The following is a 26,400-nucleotide window of genomic DNA, read 5'->3' as shown; positions in this document are numbered from 1 at the left end:
GGGACCCCTCCGTACGTGAGGAGAGAACACCTCTTCATCCATATCGTACTCATTTCTTTTCTCTGCCTTTGAAAACTGACAGTTCCCACTGCCCTTCTTCAGTGGAAGCTAGAATTTTCCTTGCTTCCTCCAGAGACTAGACTGTGCAGTCAGGAGGAATTAGTCTTGTCTGTAATCACCAGAACTAGGTTCTAACATATTTTGCTTATCTTTCAGCTTTTCATTATTCATTTGCTGCTGGTGGTAGGCTCTTCACTGTGATTCATATTCAGCTTTCTTGATAACTTCAGAGCTCACCTTTTTTCCTTCTTTTTTATCTGTTTCCTCCAATTACCTTAAGAATTTCAAATCTCTGTTAAACAGAATCAACTGAATCAACATGGCATACCCATCTGATGGAAAGCACCATTAGAAACAGTAATGGAAGTACTATGGAAGTATAGAAACAGAATTACTAACACGAAAAAAATGGGTACAGAGGGACGCCTGGGTAGCTCAGTGGTTGAGCATCTGTCTTCAGTCAGGGTGTGATCCGGGGTCGGGGATTGAGTCCCACATCAGGCTCCCCACAGGGAGCCTGCTTCTCCCTCTACCCATGTCTCTGCCTCTCTCTGTGTCTCTCATGAATAAATAAATAAAATCTTTTAAAAAATGGACATAAAAAATATGGAAAAAACTACAACAAATATCAGTGATTCTCTCTGGGTAATGGGATGATGAGTGATATTTTATTTTTTATGCTTACGTGCACTTTGTGTTTCTCAAACACGATTTCCATGTATAATTTTAAAAAATTATATTGTTTATTTAGCATATTTTTTCAGAGACTCAGTACTTTTTTTTTTTTAAGATTTTTTTTATTTATTCATGAGAGACAGAGAGAGAGAGAGAGAGAGAGGCAGAGACGCAGGCAGAAGGGGAAGCAGGCTCCATTCAGGGTGCCCAATGTGGGACTCGATGCCGAGACTCCAGGATTATGGCCCCCGCCAAAGGCAGAAGCTAAACCACTGAGCAACCCAAAGATCCCTATATATATATATATTTTTAAATTAATTTTTATTGGTGTTCAATTTACCAACATACAGAAAAACACCCAGTGCTCATCCCGTCAAGTGTCCACCTCAGTGCCCGTCACCCATTCCCCTCCAACACCCGCCCCTTATATATATATTTTTAAAAGCACACCTAAATTTGACAACCTCTCTAATCCCACTGGGCCTCTCCCTCCTGGACTCCCCATAGTTAGTACTCTTTACTCCCAGCAGCTGTATGGAAACACAGCCAAAGGACTCACTCTCTGAATTATTAGTCTAATCTGAGCAGACTCTCCACTTGATCCACTTGACTCATTAATCACTTCTTAGGTGCACTAGACCCTGCATTCACAAACAGTACATATTCATTGTAAACTTACTGAAATTTATGGACATTAGCTTCTTTTTTTTAATATTTTATTTATTTATTCATGAGAGACAGACACACACACACACACACACACACACACACACACACAAACACACAGAGGCAGAGGGAGAAGCAGGCTCCATGCAGGGAGCCCAACGTGGGACTCAATCCCGGGTCTTGAGGATCAGGCCCTGGGCTGAAGGTGGAGCTAAACCGCTGAGCCACCCAGGCTGCCCTGACATTAACCTTCTGTTGCCTGCTCCAACCTGGACCAAATTTTGAATTTCTAGTCATCACTCATTTGTAGTCTTCTGGGCTATAATGATTTGCCACAGAAAGGCCAAAAACTATTAGAACCTACCTACCACAGAGGCACCTGGGTAGCTCAGGGGTTGAGTGTTTGCCTTTGGCTCAGGTCGTGATCCTGGGGTCCCAGGATTGAATCCCACATCAGGCTCCCTGTGGGGAGCCTGCTTCTCCCTCTACCGATGTCTCTGCCTCACTCACGAATAAATAAAAATTTAAAAACCTTTAAAAAACAAGACAGCTACCACAAATCCATGGATTCAAATTAAAAGTGGGTCCTTTTTATTGCTCAGTAATCTCTTATTCATTTCTTGAAGTCCTACCAAAATTTCTGCATTTGTTGTTCCAGATGTAAGCCTGCAGTCCCACTTACCTCTAACTCTCACTACTCATCAGGCCACATCTCCTAATCATACTAATGAGTGATGTTAAGGTCTCTGGGAAACCTCAAGGTAAAATTACAGTGAGGTTGAAACAGGAAAAATAAAGATGTGACACTTGCAACCAAACACTTGCACAATGTCCTACTTTAGGAAGAGCTGGTAAATGGGTTGCTGGAAGATACATGAAAGTTAAGTCTATGAAAGTAACTAGAAAAGTATCTGTATCAACATCAATACATCTAAGGATGTGACCGAACCATTATACACAAAGCTAAGCTGATTGTAAGCAACAGTACTGTAATGAGTCTGAAGAAAGAATGTTACACATGAAGGCAGAGAGTTTATAGGGAAGATAGAAAAGAACAAGAATTTGGCTGGCTAGTTAGTTGTTTGGTGCACTGTTTGGTACAGCGAACAAGTGCTGACCTCCAGTCTGCTTAGTACAAATATCCTTGGGCAGTGATCAGAACTCTGTAGATCTAAAAAAAAAAAAAAAAAAAAAAAAAAAAAGAACTCTGTAGATCTATATATACAGCCGAAACCATTCTCAGGTCTTTAGCCTTAAATCCATTTTGCAAACTGCCTACATAGTATTTCCACTTGAAGGTCCTGTAGGGGTCTCAAAACAAACAAGTGCAAAATTCAATTCATTATCCTACTTAGCAAATCTGCCCCTCCCTCTCCTGTTCTTTATCTTGACAAATGGCATTCGAGATCCAAACCCTGGGACTACCCCTTGATTTCTTCCTCCCATACCACCTTTATCCAGTCAGTCACTACGTTCATCTGACACTATTTGTGTATTGCTCTCACTTCATCCATTGCCATCACCACAGTCCATATCATCACCCTCATTCCCCTAGATTACTGTGACATCCATCTGACTGGTTTTGCCACCTGTTCTCGCTCCCTGTCTTCTAGCCCATTCTCCACATGGTAGCCAGAGTGAACTTTCAGACTTGTGTCACAATCTGTTCAAAGCCACTCAAAACCTTCCCACTGTCCTTAGGATAAAGTCCAAACTTTTTTACATGGCTTATGGGGTTTTGGGTGACCTGGCACCTGCCTACTGCTTTCCAGTATCATGTCTCATCATACTTCCTGCCTGGCCACTCTGACATCCACCAAACTCTAGCCAACTTCATTTAGTTCTGTGTACTTGCTATGTGCTCCTCAGTGAACCAGTGTTATGCCTTGTATGTCTAAGCAGCATGTCTGCAAGCCCTGTGAACCCAGCAATGTTTCAGTCTCGTTCACTACAGTAGCCCAATTTAGTAATTCTTAATGTTCATAAATAAATATTTATTAATTCTAAGACATGCATTCCCTGGCATATTGACATCTCTGAAACTGACACATACCTTATGCGCATGCCATTTTTTATTTGCAGCATTTTATTAGCAGTATACAAATTAAGTTTGTCTTACAAGGGGTGGCTTCTTGGATTTGAGGATGTATGGTACTCACCACTAAGATCATTCAATGATCTTCCTCTGCTGTAATGCCCTGTTCCTACCAATCTTCTGATGATAATTTAGCTTCTAATATAGATTTTTATTTAGGCAAAGAACATGGTGACCAAAGAAATAAGAGTTCTGAACCATCTGCCACTCAGCTTTTTCACTGTAAATTAAGAAATCAGCAATTTTATTTATATATCATTAAGACTATTTAACACACATCAATTCCTCTGATCCTGATCTGCTTGAGTGCATGGACACATTCTGGAAGCTGAAAAGCAGACTCTGGGATGGTGCTTTTGCCCTCATGATGTCCTGCATATCCCTCCATTTTATGACTTGCTATGTTAAATTATATCAGAATCATTAAAATATGTGGTTCTGGAGTCAGACTGCCTAGGACAAGTGAGCCTCAGAGCCTCTCAGAGCCTCAGTTTCCTAATCTGAAAAATGAAGATCATAATAATAGGTGATTGTGATAAATTGAAAATACAAGGAAAGCACTTAGAATAGTATCTGGCACATAGGAGACACTCAATGCATTTTAGTACTGCTATGATTATGATTATGATTATTATCACCGCCATCACTGTCCCTGGACTGTAAGCTCCTTGAGAGCAAAAACCAGGTCTGAATTCATCCTTGTGTCACCAGGCACTTAGCGCTATACCTGGTACAAGATCAATCAGCAATTATTCTATGTTGAATTCATCCCACAGTCCACACCGTCCTAGGAAACACTGCCTCAGGGCTGGGCAGACTCCCTAGACAAGGTCTGCCTCACTTCTCTTTAACTGTAAAGAAAGAGCCTACTCAATGGCATTTCCTGAGATGGCCTTAATCCCCAACAAAACATACTCTAAATGTGGTTGCATCCAGCCTTAAAAGAGCTATCTCTTTTCTTCTTTAATGCTAACACTTTTTGTATTTTCCCAGGTAGTACTGTCATCCTTACTTAGTACCAAGGAACCAGAGACTCACAGAGGCTGTAGTGAATGGCAGAGCCAGGTCTGTCCAACCCCATTAGCCAGCTACTTTCCCCATTTGAGCATTACAAGCAATATTAAAAGGCAGATGACAAACCAGGGGAAAGAACTTTAATACTGGTGTTTTTGGTTTTTAAAGATTTTTTAAAAAGATTTTATTTATTTATTCATGACAGAGAGAGAGAGAGGCAGAGACACAGGCAGAGGGAGAAGCAGGCTCCATGCAGAGAACCCAACGTGGGACTCCATCCGGGGTCTCTAGGATCACACCCCAGGCCAAAGGCGGCACTAAACCACTGAGCCACCAGGGCTGCCCAATACTGGTGTTAAACAAAGTCTAGTATATGTAAATATACAGAAAGAGTTACTATAAACAATACAAAAAAGTCAAACACTGTAATGGAAACGTGAATACAAAAAAAGCGCAAGCAATTCAGGAAAGAAAATATACTAACATTCAGTAAGCACATGAAAAAATGTCCAATCTGGGGTGCCTGGGTGGCTCAATGGTTGAGCCTCTGCCTTGGGTTCATATCGTGATCCTGGAGTCGTGGGATTGAGTCCCACATCGGGCTCCCTGTGAGAAGCCTGCTTCTCTCTGCCTCTCTATATATCTCTCATGAATAAATGAATAAAATATTTTTTAAAATTCCAATCTTATTTAGCTACTAACTAAATACAAATTGATACAATAAGAAACCATTTTCCACCTATCAAATCAGCAAGGATTTTATTTAGCACTGGAAAGGGTTGGGGAAATGGGTATTTTCATGCACAGCTAGTAAGAGTGCATGTGGATGTTATTTTGCAATACATACCACCAAGTCTTAAAAATGTGTACATCTCTTTGCCCTAATAATCCCATTTCCAGGTATTTGTCCTAAGTGAATAATCACAGACATGTTAACCACAAACCTGTTTATCACAGTATTATTTATAACAGTAGAAAAATTGGAAACAGAAATCATCTAAATGTCCAATAAGGAACTTGCTAAATAAAATGGAAACAACATCCTTTACTTTATAGGACTATTGTAAAAGTTGCATTGATTATATGAGGCAATGTATGTAAAGCACTTAAGATAGGGCCTGGCACATACGTGCACAATAAATGGTGGCTATTATTACAACAAATTTACCAGAAGGAATATCACCCAACCATTAAAATAATATTGCTGTTAAGGACGTAATACAGTAAAAAGGAAAAGCCAGTTACAATAAAGACCCAATTTTTGTCTTATGTCTATATACATGAATACATTAACATTTATACATAGTATCAATCTGTATGTGTATAAAGAAACTAAAGTATTTTTTAAAAATGTATGCCAAAATGTTAAGAGTAATGATTTTTCAGTGATGATTTTTTTAAAGATTTTATTTATGAGAAACAGAGAGAGAGAGAGAGACAGAGACAGAGACTTAGGCAGAGGGAGAAGCAGGTTCCCTGTGGGGAGCTCACTGCGGGACTCAATCCCAGGATCCTGGGATCAAGACCTGAGCCAAAGGCAGACGCTCAATCACTGAGCCACCCAGGTGCCCCCAGTGATGATCATTTTTATTCTATTTTCAACTTTCATATTTTCTAATATACTTTGGTAAGTATGTACACTCTTTTAATGAGAAGGATATTAGATGGCAATATTTCTTTGGAAGAAATAGGAAATGTTGAGTTTGCCAATTTGGTCAAAGAAGAATACTTAAAATAAAATTTTATTCAACAAATGTGTTAATCACAAAATATATACTCTGGTTTCATATTATGGACATTTAAGGGTCTAAAGAAAGAAGGACATAAGGGAAGGAAGAAAGAGAACAAAAGGCAGGAGGAGGGAAGAGGGAACCGGGAAAGAGATGTCCAGAAGACACGCAGAGGAGAGGAGGGGACTGCTGAGGCAGAGGTGTCAGTGGTTCCACGCTCCTTCCAATCATACAGCAAACACTCATGGGGCACCTGCCACGTCCCAATCATTGTGTGTGAAAATGACACAGCTTCTGCCTTCAAAAAAGCTTATTTTCTATCTAGTTCCACAGCTTCCTACTTTACAACAAAAAACGGGATCCTAAAAGCAACTCAGAATTCTTAAATTATAAGAGGAGAATATGTTAATAACTCTGATATATCCTGCTGTCCATCCACTTAGGCTTCAAAGTTCTCATTACCCTTTAAGGTGTCAATTTATTTAATTAAACTCCCCTCATGACTCTTAATCTAGACTAATCCTTAAAGTTGGAGGGTGCTCTGCTCTCTTCTCTGAATGGGAAAGAAGCCCCACCAGGCAGGCATTCTTCCTTGGATAGGAACCAGGACAGAGTTTCCTCACCTCTAGTTGGGCAAAAAAAAGAGCAAGGGGCTAAGCAAGATAATCTATTGTGGTTCTTTCTAGCTCTGCTACTCTGTGGACTAACAGAATGTAGACTCCTATGGCTAGATTTTATTTAGAAACCTGAAAAAATGGCTCATACTGTTCAATTTGTACAAAGACAGCTAATCCCGGAATATCAAGTTAAGGCTGAGATACAACGACACAGTGTTTACAGGGGGAGCTACAAGATTCACATCAATGCTAGGACAAAAACCTCTAAAACACTAAACGGTTAAAATATGTTTTAACCTCATCTGATGGAAGTTGTTCCTGAAAAGTGGTAATTTTGGGGAAACCCAATCCAATCAAACTTTAAGCAACTAAGAGGGTATCCTATTTATTTATTTATTTATTTATTTATTTATTTATTTATTTATTTATTTATTTATTATTTATTTATTTATTTATTTTGAGGGTATCCTATTTAAAGCAGTGTTCTTTAGTTTTTAAAGTCCAGAAGACTTTCCTTAAAAAAATAAAAATAAAAAAAATCAGGGATCCCTGGGTGGCGCAGCGGTTTAGTGGCTGCCTTTGGCCCAGGGCATGATCCTGGAGACCCGGGATCGAATCCCACGTTGGGCTCCCAGTGCATGGAGCCTGCTTCTCCCTCTGCCTGTGTCTCTGCCTCTCTCTCGCTCTCTCTCTGTGTGACTATCATAAATAAATAAAATTAAAAAAAAATCACATAGGCACATACACAAAACAAGCTGTGTACAATTTCAGAAGATCCTGAGCCCTAAGTAAATAATCCAATGTCTTGAAGGAACCCCCAGTTAAAAGGTCTCACAAATAATCCTTTTAAAAAAATGAACAGAGTTATGAAAACCCAATTTTCAGGATAATAAATCTGTATTTTTATACACTAGGTTTATTTCAAGTCGAATTTGCACTCAGAGTGCAAATATGCGCTTTTGTTTTTTTACATAAACAGACCTACAGGTGATCATCAACAAGTGCTTGAGACATATCTCAACTTTTCCCAAGAAATTCTTACCAGTGTGTGTTTTCATGTGTTCGTCGAAGTACTGCTTCATGTTGAAGTCCTTGCCACACCACTGGCACATGAATTGTTTGTGCCCGATGTGGATGCTCATGTGGGAGCGTAGCTGGTACTTGTACTGAAACCTTTCGTCACAGTTCTGCATTGGACACAGTGGAGATTTTTGAGTGCCAAGCATAGTAGCTTTACGTGAGCCCACCCTTACAAAGTCTCTGAGATTAGGGTTCTTTTCCACACTTAGAACAGAACGTGCTGTGTCAACTATTTGGCTCTGCTGTCTGCCCCTCAGTTATTAACGAAAGGGAAATTTTCTCAAATGATTATCATGGAAGTACACCCAACTTCTCTGGTTTACTGAGGGAAGAAAAAGGATTCTTCATGTGTTATTCCTAGGTTTAACCTAGCCTAAGAGGGTGAGGAGCGTGTTAAAGATGACCTCTCTCTACCTGGCAGCGAGGTGACACACAGCACCTGGAACTCATCTAGAGGGTCTGAGGAAACGCAGCCTCATGCCTGTCCCTCACACATCTCTCCCTCAGGGCTTCACCAAGGAGATAAAAGCTTGTCCCTAGGCCTGGGCCTGGGGGGCGGCGCATTCCTTACCTCGCATCTGAAGGGCTTCTCTCCAGAATGCTGCAAGGAGTGCACCTTGAGGGACATGCTGCGTTTGAACGATTTTCCACAGGTTTCACATGTAAATGGCATGTCTTTTGTGTGTGCTGCAACACAGAATGCACTACACTCAAAATAAGCCCACAGAAAAGCTCTGACTGAAAAGACTTCTGTCCTGCTGCAAGGTAATTGTGCCATCTGAACTTTCTATACTTTAATTTGTGAGGCCTTAATAGTAACGTTCTTTTTTTTTTTTTTTTTTTTTTTTTAATAGTAACGTTCGGAAGAGAAAAAGAACATCATCGGGAAAGAACCTGGGGAGGAAGACTGTCCCGTGCAGGTGGGTGACGCTTAGTGAGGACATGCTGCAGTTGGTCTCAACAAGTCACAGTTGATGAAACCAAGGCTGTTCCTCAGAGCCTGCCCGATCCGCAGCGTAAAACACACCAAAGGACAAGAAACAATTATAGGCATGAGGGAAAAGCAGCAGGAGGAACTTACCAACCATGTGTTTCCGCACATGAGCCATGGTATAGAATTTCTTCTCACAAATTTCACAGGAAAACTTCTTTTCTGCATATCCATGGACAATCTTGATGTGTTCATGAAGGGACCAGAGTTTCTTGAATGATTTGTTACAGGAAACACACTGAGCAGGATAAATAGAAATAATCTTTATTTACAGGGGCTCACAGAAACCCACAGCTGCCTACGGGCTGATGAAATGGGCATGCTTTAGATTCGTGCACAAGAACCAGAATCCAAACAGATGCCAATCTTCCAAGGAGTCCAGATGCCAACATCAACATCTGGATGTTCTACTTTTCAAGATGCATCTTTTAGAGATGCTTTGGGAATATGAAAACAATGGCAGAAAGCCAGACAAAAACAAATGGAAAGTTCCACCAACGTAGAAGACTTGACTACTTTTCTCAGATTAGTATGGTACCAATAGGGAAGAACCAAGTTCTTAAAAATAAATGGATTACCAAGAGCAGCTGCTTCCTACACACAGGTCACTGTGCAGTTAGCAGGTATTTACCAGAGAGTACAAACTAATTTTAAGTTAGCACAAATAAAAATGAGATGAAACACACATTTAATGGTTATAGGCCTGTGGAAGCATAACAATGTTTCCATATGTTAAGAATGCATTTGAAGCCTTCATTAACACAAATTATTGAGATTTTATTATATTTTCCCATATCTAATGTACTTTATGAAAGATTTCCCTCTGGCAGAATTTCCTGTAACTTTTTAAAAAATATTTATTTATTTATGTAGACATAGAGTGAGAGAGAGAGAGAGAGAGAGGCAGAGACACAGGAGGAGAGAGAAGCAGGCTCCATGCGGGGAGCCCAATGTGGGACTCGATCCAGGGACTCCAGGATTGCGCCCTGGGCCAAAGGCAGGCACCAAACCGCTGAGCCACCCAGGGATCCCAATTTCCTGTAACTTCTAAGCCATCAGTATCCTCCTCCCTTCCCCTGAGGGCCAGCACCGAATCTCTTTACACACATCTATAGAAAACACACGCAATGGCACCTAGCTCCTTGTATTATGAATCACTAATAGTCTACAATATGAGGTATAAAGCATATAAGAATAAAGTGCTTCTGGTTAAAGCAAAACAGTACTAGAAAGTTCTAGGTAGCCACTGACTCTGAAACGTTTAAGGGAACAAGTTAGTTATTCACTGGAAGTAAAGAACTCTGAACATCATGGTCACTTCAGGAAACAAGGACTCTGAGAAGGGTGAAAAAAATTAGCCACTGGTTGGACCTGCTTGAGAGGACAGACTAAAAAAAAAAAGAGAGAGAGAAGGACAGACCTACTCCTACAAGCCACTGTGCCAGGGCAGGGTTTTGATTGTTATTTGTTATTAGGTCACCAGGATTATGAGGATCTATATGTATGAACAAAGCAGTGTTCTTTAGGAATGTAAAGGGAGAGAGAGCTCTCTTAGCAGAACCCACAAAACATAAATGCAAATTTAAGTCCTTACAGTGAGTAACAGTGAGGAAAGTCATAGAATGAGGATGTATTAAATGTTTTCTTTCTGTAACTTAATGAATCAAATTTAAGTAAAACATATAAACAAACACGGGTATGTCTGGGTAGGTTCAGTCAGTTAAGCGTCTGCCTTCGGCTCAGGTCATGATCCTGGGGTCCTGGGATCCAGCACCACATCAGGCTCCCTGATTGGCAGAGTCTACTCCCTCCACCCCTCCTGCTGCTCATGTTCGTGCTCCCTCTCTCTCAAATAAGTAAGTAAAATCTTAAAAAACAAACAAACACTCTATACACCTTTCAGCAATGAGTCATCAGAAAACCCAAGTCTGACCCCTAGGGTGCAGCACCACTTCACACTACCCTTGGCTTGAACTATCACAACCAATTCATAACCAAGCAAGGGCAGTGGTAGTGACTGGAGGGTCTGGGTGCCATGAATTAACCTTCTTTGATTACCAAGTGTGTAAGAGATCAAGTCACAACTGATGAATCAAAAAGCAGTGAGTTGTTAGCAAACAATTTATATTTTAAAAAATCTCTTTAAAGTAAAGCAATATCAATTGTTGATTAAAAGCGAGAGGTAAAGTGAAAAAGGAGCACTCCAGATCAAGCGCATTCCAAGAAACAAACCAAAAACAATTTCATTTTTCAAAAGAAGTCTGGCTTAAATATGGCACAACACAGTTGTATTTTATGTATCTTATGGAGACAGTAATAGGCTTACCTTTTATGAATACTTATTAATATGCATTCACATGGATGAATCAATACAGCTCAACATGATAGAATTCACTTGACATAATATAATTAACACACCTCTTAACCTATCACAATATAGTCCTTTCAATACATTAGCCTGGTTTGAAAACCACATTCTGTTACCTTAATAATACTGTACAGTAGCATTATGTAACCCTACTGCCAGGTGGGCAACATTTTCAACCAGCTCAGCCTCTGTTTAAAGTTTGCATATTCCCATGGGCTCAGCCTCTTGATAAATTTAATGTTGTCATCTCTCCACTGGTAAAAAGCAAACTCACTCCTGGAGATCGTCCATTTTCACCGGTCTGAGTCATTATGGGTTTTGTCCCCATCAGCTGCACTAGAATCTGGCACCCTTTCAAACCTAAAAGGGGACCTCTCTCTATTCCTGACCTTTACTTGGAATTTCCCACCTTGACAGAGAAGATGCCAGAATGAATTATATATGACATGTCTCACAACAGTGAATCTCAGTGCAAAGTCGGTGTTGACTTTACCTCCTGGGCAATCAATCACCCACAACAGATTCCCCCTTCCAATGTGCCCGGGTTCCCACTAGTCCAGCGGCAGGTGAGTGTAATACTTTTGAAAGAAAATGTTAAGCCTGGGTTTTGAAAAGACCAAAGCAGGAGCTTTTAGAAAGATAAATCGGTGAAAACTGTCCCTTCGGCCTCTACCGTATTTATTCTCTTGGGCAGATACCAGGTGAGTCTCAACAGCCAGGTTCTATCCTGGAAAGTTTGCCCTCTTGGTGATGAAAAACCTACCTGAATATTTTTTTCACAGTCTGTTTGCTGGTGAAGGGACAGCTCACTTTCCAGGACAAACTTCTTGCCACACTTATCACAAATCTGCATGCGCCTGTGGGTAACGTTCATGTGCTTCTCCAGGTACCAGCGAGTATTAAACACCCTGGGGCACTTCTCACAGGTCAGAGTCTCTTTCTCTTCACACTTAGCCTTCTGGACTGGTGCTTTAGGCTCCTTTGCGGCCCGCTTCTTCCGCTTAGGTGGCTCTACGCTCTTCCTACGCCCTCTTGTAGTCCTGGGAGTCGGGGAAGTGGTAGCCGCAGCCACGGAGCCGGCTCTCCTGGTTCTCCTTTGTGTGACAATGGCCTTCTCCGCCGTCTTCTCCTTCTTCTTCTGCCTTCCGTTCTCCCCATAGTCATTGCTGTCATCGGTGGCCTCTTCCTCACTCTCCTCCTCATCCTCCTCACTGCTTGTCTTAAGAACAGGAGTCTCTTTGGACTGAGAAGAGACACCCTTTTCCCCTTTAGATACATTTAACGTTTGATTATTAAGGTTTACCTCCACTATGATCTGCTCCCTTTTGTAAGAGACTTCCTCCTCCTCCTCCTCCTCCTCTTCCGTGTCATCAGAATTCTCCCGGTCTTCTTTAACAGCATGCACGTCAGACACTGCTCTTGTCTCCCTGAAATACGGCTGTTCCTCTGTTTCGTGGAGATGTGGTTTGCTCATCTTGGTGTCCACTAACACCGAATAAGGACTTCCCGATTCTCTTTTGTACACTTTGGTGGACAGGTCAAGTTCTTGGTTGGCACCATGATAAAAGGTAGATGGCACTTGACCGCGACGACTATCTTCTTGTGCCATTCCTGCTACATGCGCAGCACAGTTTTCAACCAGCTCTGGACAAGAACTGGCTGTGTGGCTCATGGGTAAGTGGCCCAATTAGTAAGCAGTTCAGACTATAGAGAAATAGCTTTCAAACAGGGTAATTATTACAACTCAAATCTCCCTCCATCCACAAAAAAAAAAAAAAGCACTCGAGTGAAAAAAAGGTATTCCTGGAACCTGTGTGCAATTCTTCCAGTGTTGCAGCACCAAAGCAGAAGTCAAAAGGTTTGGTATTATGGCAAGAGCAGAGCACTAGTGATCTTTCTTTCAAGGAGAGCAGCGATTGACTTGGAGCATCTTATCTACAAAGAAAAGTGAAGAGGAGAAAAGGTCAGATACCACTATTTCCTTCCTACAGCCTATGCACGTACATCCTACAACACAGATGAAGATGATTAAATTATTTACAGAGATAATTCTTTATCCTGTTTCAGTGGTCCAGTGTGGGCTATTATTTTACTGGGCTACCAGTTTACTAAACTCAACATGTATTTTGTTAGAATGTAAATTCTAAGATAGCAGGAGTGATCATCTGTCCAGTGCAATGAGATATCCTTAGAGCTTAGCACAGTGCCGAGCACTTGGTAGGTATTCAGTATGTATCCAATGACAAAACAAATAGGTATGATCGCATGGCATCCATTATGCTAGATGCTATAGGACATATTGATATAGCAGAATGTATCATCTCTGTCCACAGGAAATTTACAGTCTTGTCATAAGAACATGGGCAATATGTGAAACACACCACAGCTTGACGCTGGCTGGCTTGGTTTTCAACATCAGTCAGTACCATACCCACCACAGTTAGGGCTCAAAGAACTAAGCTGGCAGTAAGCTAGGCACTGTGGACCAGGGAAATACAACAGCTGATTGACGTAATGACAGAAGAGGCAGAAAATGGCCCTACATAATGTCAAATCTCTGTATAGATGTTTATTATAGATATTACTGGTTTCAGGTTCATTAATTTCAAAGTTGCTAAGTACTTCTAAGTTTGTTCCAGATGTACCTCACTAGATCCACTCGGCAGCTGGGGAATTTTTCATGTGTCAGTTGCACAGAAGTCTAAATTCTAAGAAACAGTAACCATCAGGTTGATATAGTTCCGAGAAAAATGAAACCATTCATTAAAAAAAAAAAAATGAGAAAGGCACCTAACCTGCCTTGTGACATGCCTCACATTGCCGTTTAGCCAACCACTTCATCCCTGGGTCATGACTATCTCTGCAAGCGCATACCTTGTCCAGCCAGCAGAAGGAAGGACACTAGTATTTACTGAGTGCCTTCCATGTTCAACAGGCAAGGGTGCCTCTTCTTATTCCTACTTAGCAGCCACCACAAGACTTTGGGGTTGGCTTTTTTCAAACATTAAAAAAAAATTTATTTATTCATTAGAGACACAGAAGCAGAGACATAGGCAGAGGAAGAAGCAGGCTCCTTGCAGGGAGCCTGTTGCAGGACTTGATCCTGGACCCGGGATCACACCCTGAGCTGAAAGCAGATGTTCAGCCACTGAGCCACCCAGGTATCCTGGGGTTGGCTTTTAAACTCATTTTCGATTTTTTTTATCAAAGTGGTCACTAAAAAAAGAAAAGCACACATAGTTGTCCAAGTCGCATACATGGCAAGGTTTGTAAGAAGAGTCCTCCACCTACTCCATCCTATCTGATCCCGTAGGTGAGAGACGTAAATGTTCTTTTAAATGACAAAAGCAGGGGCACCTGGGTGGCTCAGTGGTTGAGCATCTGCCTTTGGCTCAGGTCGTGATCCTGGGGTCCTGGGATCGAGTCCCACCTCAGGCTCCCAGCCGGGAGCCTGCTTCTCCATCTGCCTAATGTCTCTGCCTCTCTCTGTGTGTCTCACATGAGTAAATAAAATCTAAAAGAAAAAATAATAAATAAATGACAAGCAGTGTTTGACCCAGGCTGTCTGCCTCCATGGCTCATAGTCTACTTCTACCAGGACGAATGACACTCCAAAAGAATTTAAACTTGGTTGTCCCTGTAACCAAATATCTTTTCGCACGTATCAAAATTTCACACCTCATATTTTAAGTAGGAAGATCCTAGTAGCTTTTAGTTCTACTTAGCCTTATTTTGCCTATGCCAAAACTTCTGACCCATGGAACTAATCTAAACTACTACAAATACCATTAAACTTACATTAATTATCTCAAATTAAGCAAGGGAGGAGAGACAGTAAAATTCAATTAACCAGCAAAAGCTAGGAATTAAACAAAAACCAGGAAGACAAAGAAAAATAATTGAGGGGAAATCCTCTGTGGTCATAATTAATATGTTCTTCCCAAAGACCTCTGGGCTCTCAGCCTTTTGGGCACGTGGCAGGACTGCATGTTCTGACTCTGTCCCCTCCTCTGTAGTTGGGTGGAGCCCCGGGACTACTTCTGGATGGTAGTACATCACAAGTAGAAATGGCACGCAGAAGGACAGGGCATTTTCTAACTGATGAGACCTTCTAGACTGCTCTTCCCTCTGCCCCAGGGACCACCAATCTTCAGGATGACAACTGCTATCACTGCTATCAACCTGGGTCCCAGAGTGACTATAATGACCTACAGGATATGCACAGTGCAGTGGATTTTATTTTTATTTTTCATTTAATTTTACACAGAGTGTGTTTTTAAAACCTCTGATATCTTGCACTGGTTAGTACTCTAGAATCATGCACAATCTGGCCTTATCCTAGCTGATGCAGATGGAATCCAGGAGTGGGGTGCTGCTTCACCCCCAAAAAACTCAAATATATGGCAAAGGCTTAGGAGCTGGTGAAAAGGGGCAAGGAAACAGTTACCGGAGGCTAAAGGGACAGCAACTCTTATTATGCAGTGGTGCAATTATCGGTGAGACTATCACCTATTTATCTCAGAAGATAGAGAACTCACAGCTCTAACAGGAAAATGGACTGTTAGGACAGTGTGTTGGCTACTAGTGGCTGTATCTTTTTTTTTTTTTAATTTTTATTTATTTATGATAGTCACACACACAGAGAGAGAGGCAGAGACACAGGCAGAGGGAGAAGCAGGCTCCATGCACCGGGAGCCCGACGTGGGATTCGATCCCGGGTCTCCAGGATCGCGCCCTGGGCCAAAGGCAGGCGCCAAACCGCTGCGCCACCCAGGGATCCCTAGTGGCTGTATCTGACAAATCATTACATGAAAAGGATGGATTCAGAAAAGGACTGATCCGTCTATAATCAGGATTAAAGAAGTTCAGAAAGTCAGTGACTTGAAGGGTTAGAAGAAGTAGATAGATGCTTAATAAAAACAGAGAAGGTCTTGAGCTACAAATGCTAACTAGAATTCAGTCTTGTGGCAGAATCAAGGCAAAGAAGATGTCCACAACCACTGATAAAACCTCCCAATGGACCAAGGCAGTACCCAGTAAAATAGCTTTTCTAAAAGAGACCAAGGAGGAGGTGCTTTCACCAAAGCAATTTCTTGGTGTATTTTGCTACAAAGCCTATTTCTCTAGTGTGAAGTGTTTCGAATGCTATTAGTAGACGGGGAAATCATGTCCGTGTAACACCAAAGTCCTGTTGGTTAAAAATGGTATTTTCCCCTGCAAGTTAATGTTTAAAGGGATCAAGAGAAAGCTTTCTCACAATGAACAAGATAGCCTTAGCAATATATGAAGACCTTAAGAAAAAAGCCGAACATCCTACTTCTGTACTTTCCTTAATGCAAGTAGTGGCTGGGTCAGCTGCTTCATGAACCATTAAACTTTCCATGTTAAATCTGGTGAAGTTGACATATGTTTCCCCTCCTGTGTTTAAAAAAGTTTTTTTTTAATATTCATTTATTTATTTGAGAGAAAGAGAGAGAGCACAAGCACAAGCAGGGGGAGGGGCAGAGGGAGAGGGAAAAGCAGACTCCCTACTGAGCAGGGAGTCTCATGTGGGACTCGATCCCAGCACCCTGGGATCATGACCTGAGCTGAAGGCAGATGCTTAACTGACTGAGCCACCCAGGTGCCCCTAAAAAAAGTTTTTGATTGCCAAAGCCTACACCATCTCATACATCAGATTTTTAATTGTAACTAAATTGGTCTCTATTGTAAGCGAATGTCTTCAAGACCCTAATCTCAGAGGAGGAAACAGTCACCCAGGGGATTAAGTCTGTAAAGATTCAATTGATTGATACTCGGTGCATATGCCAATGGAGATTTAGTATACTTATAGTATATATTTAATATGTTTATGATATTTATAATTATTGTTTTTATTAATGTACTGGTTACAGTGTTTCACAGATTTTGAATGCTCTGCCTCAATCTGATTTTTTCCATAAGCCCCCACTTATTTTAATGTACAATTATGAAGAATCCAGGAAGGTATATATGACATTACAGGAGAAATACCTATACTCAAAATTAAGTCAAGGGAGAAGTATGGGACCACTAAGACAGAGTTATGTAGCAAATTTAAGTATGATTAGGATCTTTTGTGGACGTGGCTAAGGCCCATGTTGCTGACTGGAAACTAATAAAAAGCCAATTAAGTTTTTGAGAGTTGGGATGCCTGGGTGGCTCAGCAGTTGAGCATCTGCTTTTGGCTCAGGGCATGATCCTGGAGTGCTGGGATTGAGTCCCACATCGGGCTTCCTACATGGAGCCTGTTTCTGCCTCTGCCTCTCTCTGTGTCTCTCATGAATAAATAAATAAATAAAATCTTAAAAGAAAAAGTTTTTCAGAGTTATACTGCCAAAAAAAAACCTCCAGACTGGGTTAAAAGAGACAGTTACTGTTCAAGACTTAAAATGGTCTCTGGGTTCTCAAGCGTCTATGGCAAGAAGCAGGATAGCTTGACCATTCCCCTAAGGGGGTATATTCTTCATTGTCCATTTCACATACAACCAAAGATGGTAATAGGAAAAGAAGAAAGGAGGGACCAAGAGGATGAAGCTAGGGAGCAAAGAAAAAAACAAGTGAGCTATTCCTAACGAGCCTAACCAGGGTCTATTCAAGAACATTCCCCAACCCTGAAGAGGCCCTCTCAATGACTGCTCAGAGATTTCAGAATTTCCTACATATCTATTCCTCCCCCTTACAAATGGAAGGATTTTTATTATGCTGCCGGTAGTCACGACTGCGTTTTGTATGTGGGGGTAGGGACCATGTGTCAGTTTCTTTCATGAGTCCCTGAGCCAAGAAAAACAACATCTGGATCCAACATCTGCATATCATCTACTTACCATCATCATACCCTTGTGTCACTCAGAGATCCTGGACTTTGAGCTTCGTGCCATGACTGGATGGGCCCTTGGGTTCCCTACCTTGTGAAGGGAGTGAGTGTATTTTGCCTATGAGAAACAGCAGCCTGAGTGCCTGATGGACAAAAGGATGGTGCTGTTTATCAAGTACTTCCAGCTGTCTCTCTGGTGGAGGCAGTGGTATCTTCCCTGCCTCTACCATAGTCATGCGGGAATACCTGACTGGTTCTAGCCATGATGCTGTGAAATAAGAGATGTACATCAGCTCTGAGCTATTGTATTTCATTGCTAATGAGAGACCCTCCAGACCTCTTTTCTGTCTTAGGCATGGTGACCAGTAATGTACAAGAACATGGTTGTTCCATCAACCTGCATCATTGAGTGATATGAACAGAGCTTCCCTGCTGATTCATCACGGCCATGTAGTGAGAAAGAAAGCCTTCACTGATTTAAGCTGAGACTGGGGAGTGATTTGTTATGGCAGCATAACCTAGCTAATATAGTTCTTCATGAATATGTACGTGTATACATATTACACGTATCCGCTATCCCAGTCCTCAGCTAGATAGCATGGACAGAAAAATTAAGTCAAAAGTTAAACAATCAGAAAGACAAAGGGCTTAAATTCACAGGGGAGTTCTCTACTTAGTTAGAAAATAAGACCATTCTTTTAAAAAAAAATAAGTGCTTTATTCTATTTTAAATGATGTGTACATACATGCATTCCCATATGAACCTGACACTGGTATCTAAGGGAAATTCACAAACATCAATAAACCACACAATCACAACAGAAGATGTAGTCTAACTGTTCACTTTGAAACACACATGGGCTTTCTGCACACATTTTACTTTTCTTCACTCAATTTTGACACCTTTTATCTTATCTCAGTTTTGATGATAATCTTCCTTTATTCTCTTTCCAGAAGGTTTAAACTATCTCCTAAGAGCATAATCGAGTAACCTTTACAAAACCAAAAGCACATTAGGGAAATTAGAACATTCCATGTTTCATTATCCAACTCTTAATGTGTATGCTCAGTTCTAACTTACTCATTACATATAATCTTAACTTCATTTTTTAGAATACTCTCTAGGTGAATACACTGAGCTCTAAGAACCTGAAAGCAGACAGAAGCAGCAAATAAGAAATAGCCCTCATTGATATTTAAAGCTGTTTAAATTCATCTCTCTTTGGTATTAAAACAAGTTCTTAGAGATCATTTTCTCCTGCTTCTTAAAATAAATTCCAAACTAAAGTGGGTCATTCTTTAGTGTCTGGTTATAATTAATATTATACAACTTAGGAAAAAATGTGGTATGTTTGTCAAAGGGTATACAAATTGAGAAGCAACCAGTTCTGGCACTCTACATGCGTGACCAGCTACTGGGAAGAAAATACAGTTTTAAGAAAAAAAAACCAGGGGCCCCTGGCTGGCTCAGTCAGTTCTAACTCCTGATTTCAGCTCAGGCCCTGATCTCAGGGTTGAGATGGAGCCCCACGTGGGCACTGTACTCAGCAGGGAGTCTGCTTGAGATTTTCTCTCTGCCCTTCCTCTGTCCCTCTCGGAAAAAAGGGTGGGGGGTACCTGCATGACTCTAAGCATCTGACTTCAGCTCAGGTCATGATCTCAAGGTCCTGGGATCAAGCCCCATGTCAGGTTCCATGCTCAGCAGGGAATCACCTTCTCCATCTCTCTCCCTCTGCCCTTCTCTCCACTTTTGTGCTCTCTCTCAAATAAGTAAAATCTTTAAATAAATAAATCTTTAAAAAAAGAATTAGAAAATATAATAGCAATAGTCAAGTACAACTTCCAGAATGTGTTTTTTCTCATGCCATTTTTCCCCAAGTAGACTACAAACCAAGTTTACATGGTCTTCTAGAATGTTTATTTATGTTTAGTCTTTAAGGAAAAATAACTTTGTTCCCTGAAAAGTTTTAATAGTTAATTTTTGACAAATCCAACAGGGTTTTTTTTTCTATAAAAATATGTATCTATTCATTCTCCTTTTACGTTAAAAAGGCTATTTGGGGCGAGTCTCTTCAAGTTAAATGGGTAACTGTGTAAAACATATCACTCTGCCACCTATGCTTATCCCTCCCACTTGCAGAACCACTTCCATTAACCTGTTTCCAAAGCTCAAACTATCTATGCACTGCCAAACCATGAGTCCTGCTGAATGGAAAGTTTTCTGAAGCGGACAACTATCCATGAGGATCAGGCCAAAAGTACAAACTACCAAGAAATGGAAAGGAACAAGAAGGGAAAGATAAGTGCATATCAACAAAATTCTTCCCCCCTCCAAATTCACTAGGAAGAGTGGACAGGATGACAGTTGGGTCTGTGATAATAATGGTCTGATACTTTACTCAAACCTTTATGGCTTTTGCAGAAGGCTACTCACTTCTTTCCTATTAGGAAAGTATGTTAGTGATACATCTGCCAAGTGATAACTAATCTCAATGTCTCTGGACAAATAATAGTATTTAACAACTATATACACTTGAGTAAAAAAAAAGAAAAAAGGAGAAATCTGGAAATTTAGAAGATAAAAATCACATCTAGTTAGAGAAATCAGAAAAAGTCTGTGAAAGTCCATGGATTTCAGAGAAGCTTGAATGTATGTATATCATATTACATGTAATAAAACAAACACACAATTGAGCAAGATAAAATAAATTTAAAATAAGTAAAAAAAAACTGAAGTAGGAAAGATAATACCAGGAATCAGGATAAAATAAAAGCACAAACCATCTCATACTAAATATTCTATCAGTACTGACAAAAATAAAAATTTAAATATTTGACTTGTAATTTTAAAAAATTTACAAGAATGTGTACTTTATGAAATAACTATTTAATATCTCTACCTGGTAATTAAGTTGAGTTTAAAACTCATGTCTACACTAAAAGCTTAACTGTTTTCTTTTTTTCTTTTTTTTTTAATTTTTATTTATTTATGATAGTCACACACACACACAGAGAGAGAGAGAGAGAGAGAGGCAGAGACACAGGCAGAGGGAGAAGCAGGCTCCACGCAGGGAGCCTGATGTGGGATTCGATCCCGGGTCTCCAGGATCATGCCCTAGGCCAAAGGCAGGCGCCAAACCGCTGCGCCACCCAGGGATCCCTGTTTTCTTTTTTTAAAGATTTAGTTTATTTGAAAGAGAGAGAAAGAGAATGAATGCATAAGAGGGAGAAGGGGCAGAGGAAGAGGAAGAGAGAGAATCCTCAAAGCAGATTCCTTGCAAAGTGCAGAGCCTGACACGAGCCTTAATCCCAGGACCTCAGATTGTGACCTGAACCAAAATTAAGAGGTGACTGCTTAACTGATTGAGCCATCCAGGCACCCCTAATTTTTTTCTTAATACAGTAGATTCTACTAGTCTAAAATGAAATTTCTCTGTGTCCTTGTCTTTTTCTTAAAAAGCATCTCTAGGAGTAAGACAACTTCCAAGATACCTATAAAGGACAATAGAAGTCTCACGACTTAAGATCCTAAACTGCTACAACATAATTTTAATAAGTACAGTAAGTAAGAATCATTTAGATCTCTCTGATCTTGTTCTTTTATATAAGACAAACTATATTATTATGGCAAAGAATGTGTGACCAAAAAGGCTTAGTGATGGGACCAATAACTATAGTTCATTTTTAACCCAAGTTTTGGTACTGTCAACCGTTAAATGTTACCAATCTATACCTCAGTCTGTCAACATGAAAAGTGGGAGCCACGAAAACAAACTGCAAAACTGAAAGCTCAGTAAATTCTACTCTTTGATTTACAAAGTGTACATGGTATTAGTGATAATAATTTGCATTTATATGATGTTTTACAGTTTGCATAGAACACATTTATCATGCATTTGTTAAACATTTATTAAGTGCCCACTATGTGTTTGGCATTGTAGGAGCTGGAGCCATCAAGGTGTTCAAAGGTCTAAGTAGGGAGGCAGACATGAAAACCCATAATCATAGTACAGTGTAATAAGAACAACTACAAAAGACAGCACAGCACAGCCCAGTGGTGAAGAGCACAAACTGAAGCCTGACTGCCTGTATCAGAAATCTGGCTCCAACACATACCAGAGTTAGGAGGCCTTGGTTGAATTATTTAACCTATGTCTCATTTTCTGTATCTGTAGAATGAGGATAATAATTATGTTTGCCTCATGGCGTGTTACTGGGATTAAATGAGTTAATAAATATAAATGCTTATAAGAGTACTAAGCAACAGTAAGCACTGTTCTAAGTATTCTGTGAATAAACACACTCACCTATACACACAAGATACAAAGGCAATGTGGAAAAGGAGGTGATTAACTGGTGTAAAATGTGGTGGATCTCTCAGAGAAGTTTCAGAGATAAGAAAAAGTTGGAGCTGGTTTTAAAAGGACAAGCAGAAGTCAGAGAGATGGAGAAGGGAAGTAGGAAAGTTGCATGCAAGAAACTCAACATGAAAAAGACAGGAATGAAACCACATAGGGTTTTGTTTATCTCATTTAAGCATCATTGCCCTCTAATGACTTGGGACTGTTGTTCCTAATTCACAGCTGAGCTCAGTTTAATAACTTTCCCACTGTCATTGCTGGTTAAGTGATGGAGCAAGCACTGGAAATCTGGTTTTCTCTTTGCCCCAGTTTACCAATCATCTCTTATGAGCTAAATAAAATTACTTCAAAAGATGTATTTAGGCCTTAAACAAAAACATATCTTGAATGATGCAAAGTAAAAAGTAAAATTCTAGACTAGTGTTCAAGGGTATAAGTTTTAACCTTAGCTAGTGAATGCCCACTTCTTTCCACAATGCCTTGAATGTTCGATTAATTCACACGAAAGGGCACCTGCGTGACTTAAGTCGATTAAGCATCTGACTTCAACTCAGCTCATGATCTTGGGGTCCTGGGACTGAGCCTCACTTACATCAGGCTCTGAGATCAGTGGGAAGCCAGCTTGTCCCCTGCCCCTTCCCTTGCTATGTATGCTCTCTCTTTCCCCCAAATCAATCAATCTTTTAAAAAAATTCACATGGATACATTTCAGTTTTCAGTGTGACTCATCTGCACTTGGTGTTTCACAGTAACCAATCTGACCAAGTAAAGATTTAAATTATGTTTCAGTTTATTTTCTTGCAACAAAATCATTAAGTTTTCAATGGATGAAAACTAAAGAAAACTGTGGACTTTATTTTTTTAAAAAATTTTAATTTATTTACGATAGTCACACAGAGAGAGAGAGAGAGAGAGGCAGAGACACAGAGACACAGGCAGAGGGAGAAGCGGTTCAGCGCCTGCCTTTGGCCCAGGGCGCGATCCTGGAGACCCGGGATCTCATCCCACGTCGGGCTCCCGGTGCATGGAGCCTGCTTCTCCCTCTGCCTGTGTCTCTGTGTCTCTGCCTCTCTCTCTCTCTCTCTCTGTGACTATCATAAATAAATAAATAAAAAATAAACTTGATGTGTAAAGAGCAAGTTACAGATATAAAATTGACAGTGAAAAAAGTTCTGTGTCACAAGATTAGTAGCATACTATAAATGTCCTTCATTTCCTAGGGTGAGCACAAAATCAACCTAGGTTGCACTAGAAAAGCTATGAACATAGCATGTGGAAGTCAACTTTACAACAAGCAAAATCTCAAATGACACACATCACTGAGCCATATTTTAGATAAATATTATAAAGTGTTCTCAGATGCCTATATTTTGTATAGTTGAAAAATACAACTAATTTTAATGCAATCTCACCTAATACAATTTCACATGTCAATTATTTTTTAAGCAGTCCACCTAATCCATTATCTGTAAGAAATGGAACTGAGAAATTCCTGTCACCTTCAGTTTTAGACAAAGCTTTTATAAAAATAAAATTTCACTGTAGTTATTTTTTCACATGCATTTAAATGAGACTGCCATTGTGTTTCCTCAATAATACGCAGGAGAAGCTAGGAGAAAGAGGACAAAGAAGGGGTACTCCTCCTAAGGTACTACCTAATTACCTTCAAGCATCAACAGTCCCCACATCTCCGTAGAAGACAATAAAAATGAATGTGCATTACTCATCACAGTGGCTTAAGCAACCTTAGCTTTCACCCGTAACCCCCTAGGGCCAAAGAAGAAATCAAATACTAAGTAGGCTACACTGCAGGACCTGGATGATCACACAGTATATTCAGAACATCTTTCCATTATTCAATTCACAAACGTCATCTAGAGACAGGAGAATGTAATTTAAACAAAGGAGTTCTTTTTAAAAGAAGAGTAAGAGTTTTGTATTACTGCTATCTTTTCCATTAAAATCTGACAAAGCCCTGGCTGCAGGAATGCTCAAATGAGATTCTGTACCCTTAAAAACAGTCAGAACATATCCACTCTTGTAGATATATAATCTTGGAAAGTCTCAGTCTAGCCTTGACCAAAGTTGTTTTATGGAATGCAACTAATTAATGCACTAGTCTGTTTTCAAAATGGCTATCTGTGTGAGTACCCTGACCATTATGAACCCTGATATCCTACTAGCTTTATTAAGAAAAATCAGAGACTAAAGGCCTTGTGAATCATTCTTGTTCACACTGTGGCTCCCTATAATGTAAGCCTTTATGGGAGGCCTATCTAATCTATATGTCTTGTCATTAAGACAAGATCATCATGAACTTGAATGAAAAACTCATTCAGAAAATGAAAATAACTGAGAAAGGTCCTCATTACATTCTTATATTTTACAGAAATAAGAATCACAAATATTTTAGATGTGTAAACAACAAATATTTCAAATGCGTAAACAACACCAGGAAATGTTAGAATTTAGACCCATCAAGACTATTACTATTTTCTAATTAACAGAGCATTTTTTACACTTCAAAAATTTAATACTTGGAAAGTAAATTTAACTGAACTAGTCTTCAACCAGCAGTTGAATTCTAAAACAAAAATATTTGATGGTAGATGGGAAGGCCAATATCCTACTTAACCTGGTTTACAGCTTTGGACAAGGCAGCTGATCTCACCCATTCCTTTTTTTGGAATGTTCCTCACCCGTTTTCACCGTGTCCCCCTGTAAAACTAGAATAACAGTACCCACACCTATATAATCTGATAACAGGCAAAGTTCCCAGTACAGGGGGTGTTTCACTGCTGGCTTCTTTCTCCTTCTTATTTGAGAAACTCTTTCTTAAAGAGGTTGTAAATTATGGGTGGTAGAGCAGAGATTTATGTAATTTTAGTTGGTTGCATGCATTTTTCCGTAGTGAACATGAGGTAATGAAGATGAAAAAAAGCAAAAGATAGGGAAGGCAAAGTAAGTTTGAAAAATGAAATATGCAGGGTGCCTGGGTGGCACAATCGGTGAAGCGTCCGACTCTTGATTTCAGGTCAAGTCATGATCTCAGGGTTGTGATACAGTCTCAGGTTGGGCTCCAGACTGAGCATGGAGTCTGATTAAAATTCTCTCTCGGGGATCCCTGGGTGACGCAGTGGTTTAGCGCCTGCCTTTGGCCCAGGGTGTGATCCTGGAGACCCGGGATCGAATCCCACGTGGGGCTCCCGGTGCATGGAGCCTGCTTCTCCCTCTGCCTATGTCTCTGCCTCTCTCTCTCTCTCTCTGTGTGACTATCATAAATAAATAAATAAAAATTAAAAAAAAAAACTTAAATTCTCTCACACTCTCCCATTTGCTCTCTCTTCCCTTCTCTAAAAAGAAATAAACAGGATGAAACGGGCTAAACAGACACATGAAAACATGCTCAACATTGCTCATCATCAGGGAAATGCAAATCAAAACCACAATGAGGTATCACCTCACACCTGTCAAAAGGGCTAAAATAAAAAACACAAGAAACAACAAGTGTTGGCGAGGATGTGGAGAAAAAGAAACCCTCGTGTACTGTTGGTGGGAATGCAAACTGGTTCAGCCACTGTGGAAAACAGTTTGACAGTTCCTCAAAAAGTTAAACATAGAGTTACCATATGACCCAGCAATTTCACTCTTAGGTATATGCTCAAGAGAACTGAAAATAAATGTTCATACAAAAACTTGCATATAGGGGCACCTGGGTTGGCTCAGTAGTTGAGCATGTGTCTCTGGCTCAGGATGTGATCCCGGGTCCTGGGATCAAGTTCTGCATTGGGTTCCCCACAGGGAACCTGCTTCTCCCTCTGCCTGTCTCTCTGCCCCTCTCTCTGTGTCTCTCATGAATAAATAAATAAAATCTTAAAAAAAAACTTGCATATAAATGTTCACAGCAT

The 26,400-nt window shown here is 40.3% G+C and overlaps 1 protein-coding gene across 1 annotated transcript in view; it reads right to left on the bottom strand.

Annotated features, from left to right (window-relative positions):
* ZNF652 (zinc finger protein 652) overlaps positions 1–26,400 on the bottom strand; it is a 66,056-nt gene that overhangs the window by 10,980 nt on the left and 28,676 nt on the right. The window contains exons 2-5 of the mRNA XM_041725170.1: positions 12,060–13,231; positions 9,019–9,166; positions 8,509–8,624; positions 7,900–8,044 (exon numbers count right to left, since the gene is read on the bottom strand). Coding sequence (XP_041581104.1) covers positions 7,900–8,044; positions 8,509–8,624; positions 9,019–9,166; positions 12,060–12,968 — 1,318 coding nt within the window. The 5' untranslated portion in view covers positions 12,969–13,231. The remainder of the gene's footprint in view (positions 1–7,899; positions 8,045–8,508; positions 8,625–9,018; positions 9,167–12,059; positions 13,232–26,400) is intronic.

The sequence above is a fragment of the Vulpes lagopus genome, chromosome 12, assembly GCF_018345385.1.
Source record: "Vulpes lagopus strain Blue_001 chromosome 12, ASM1834538v1, whole genome shotgun sequence".
Lineage (NCBI taxonomy): Eukaryota > Metazoa > Chordata > Mammalia > Carnivora > Canidae > Vulpes > Vulpes lagopus.
The sequence above is the reverse complement of the archived record's forward strand: the minus strand, read 5'-3'. Positions and strand labels throughout refer to the sequence as shown.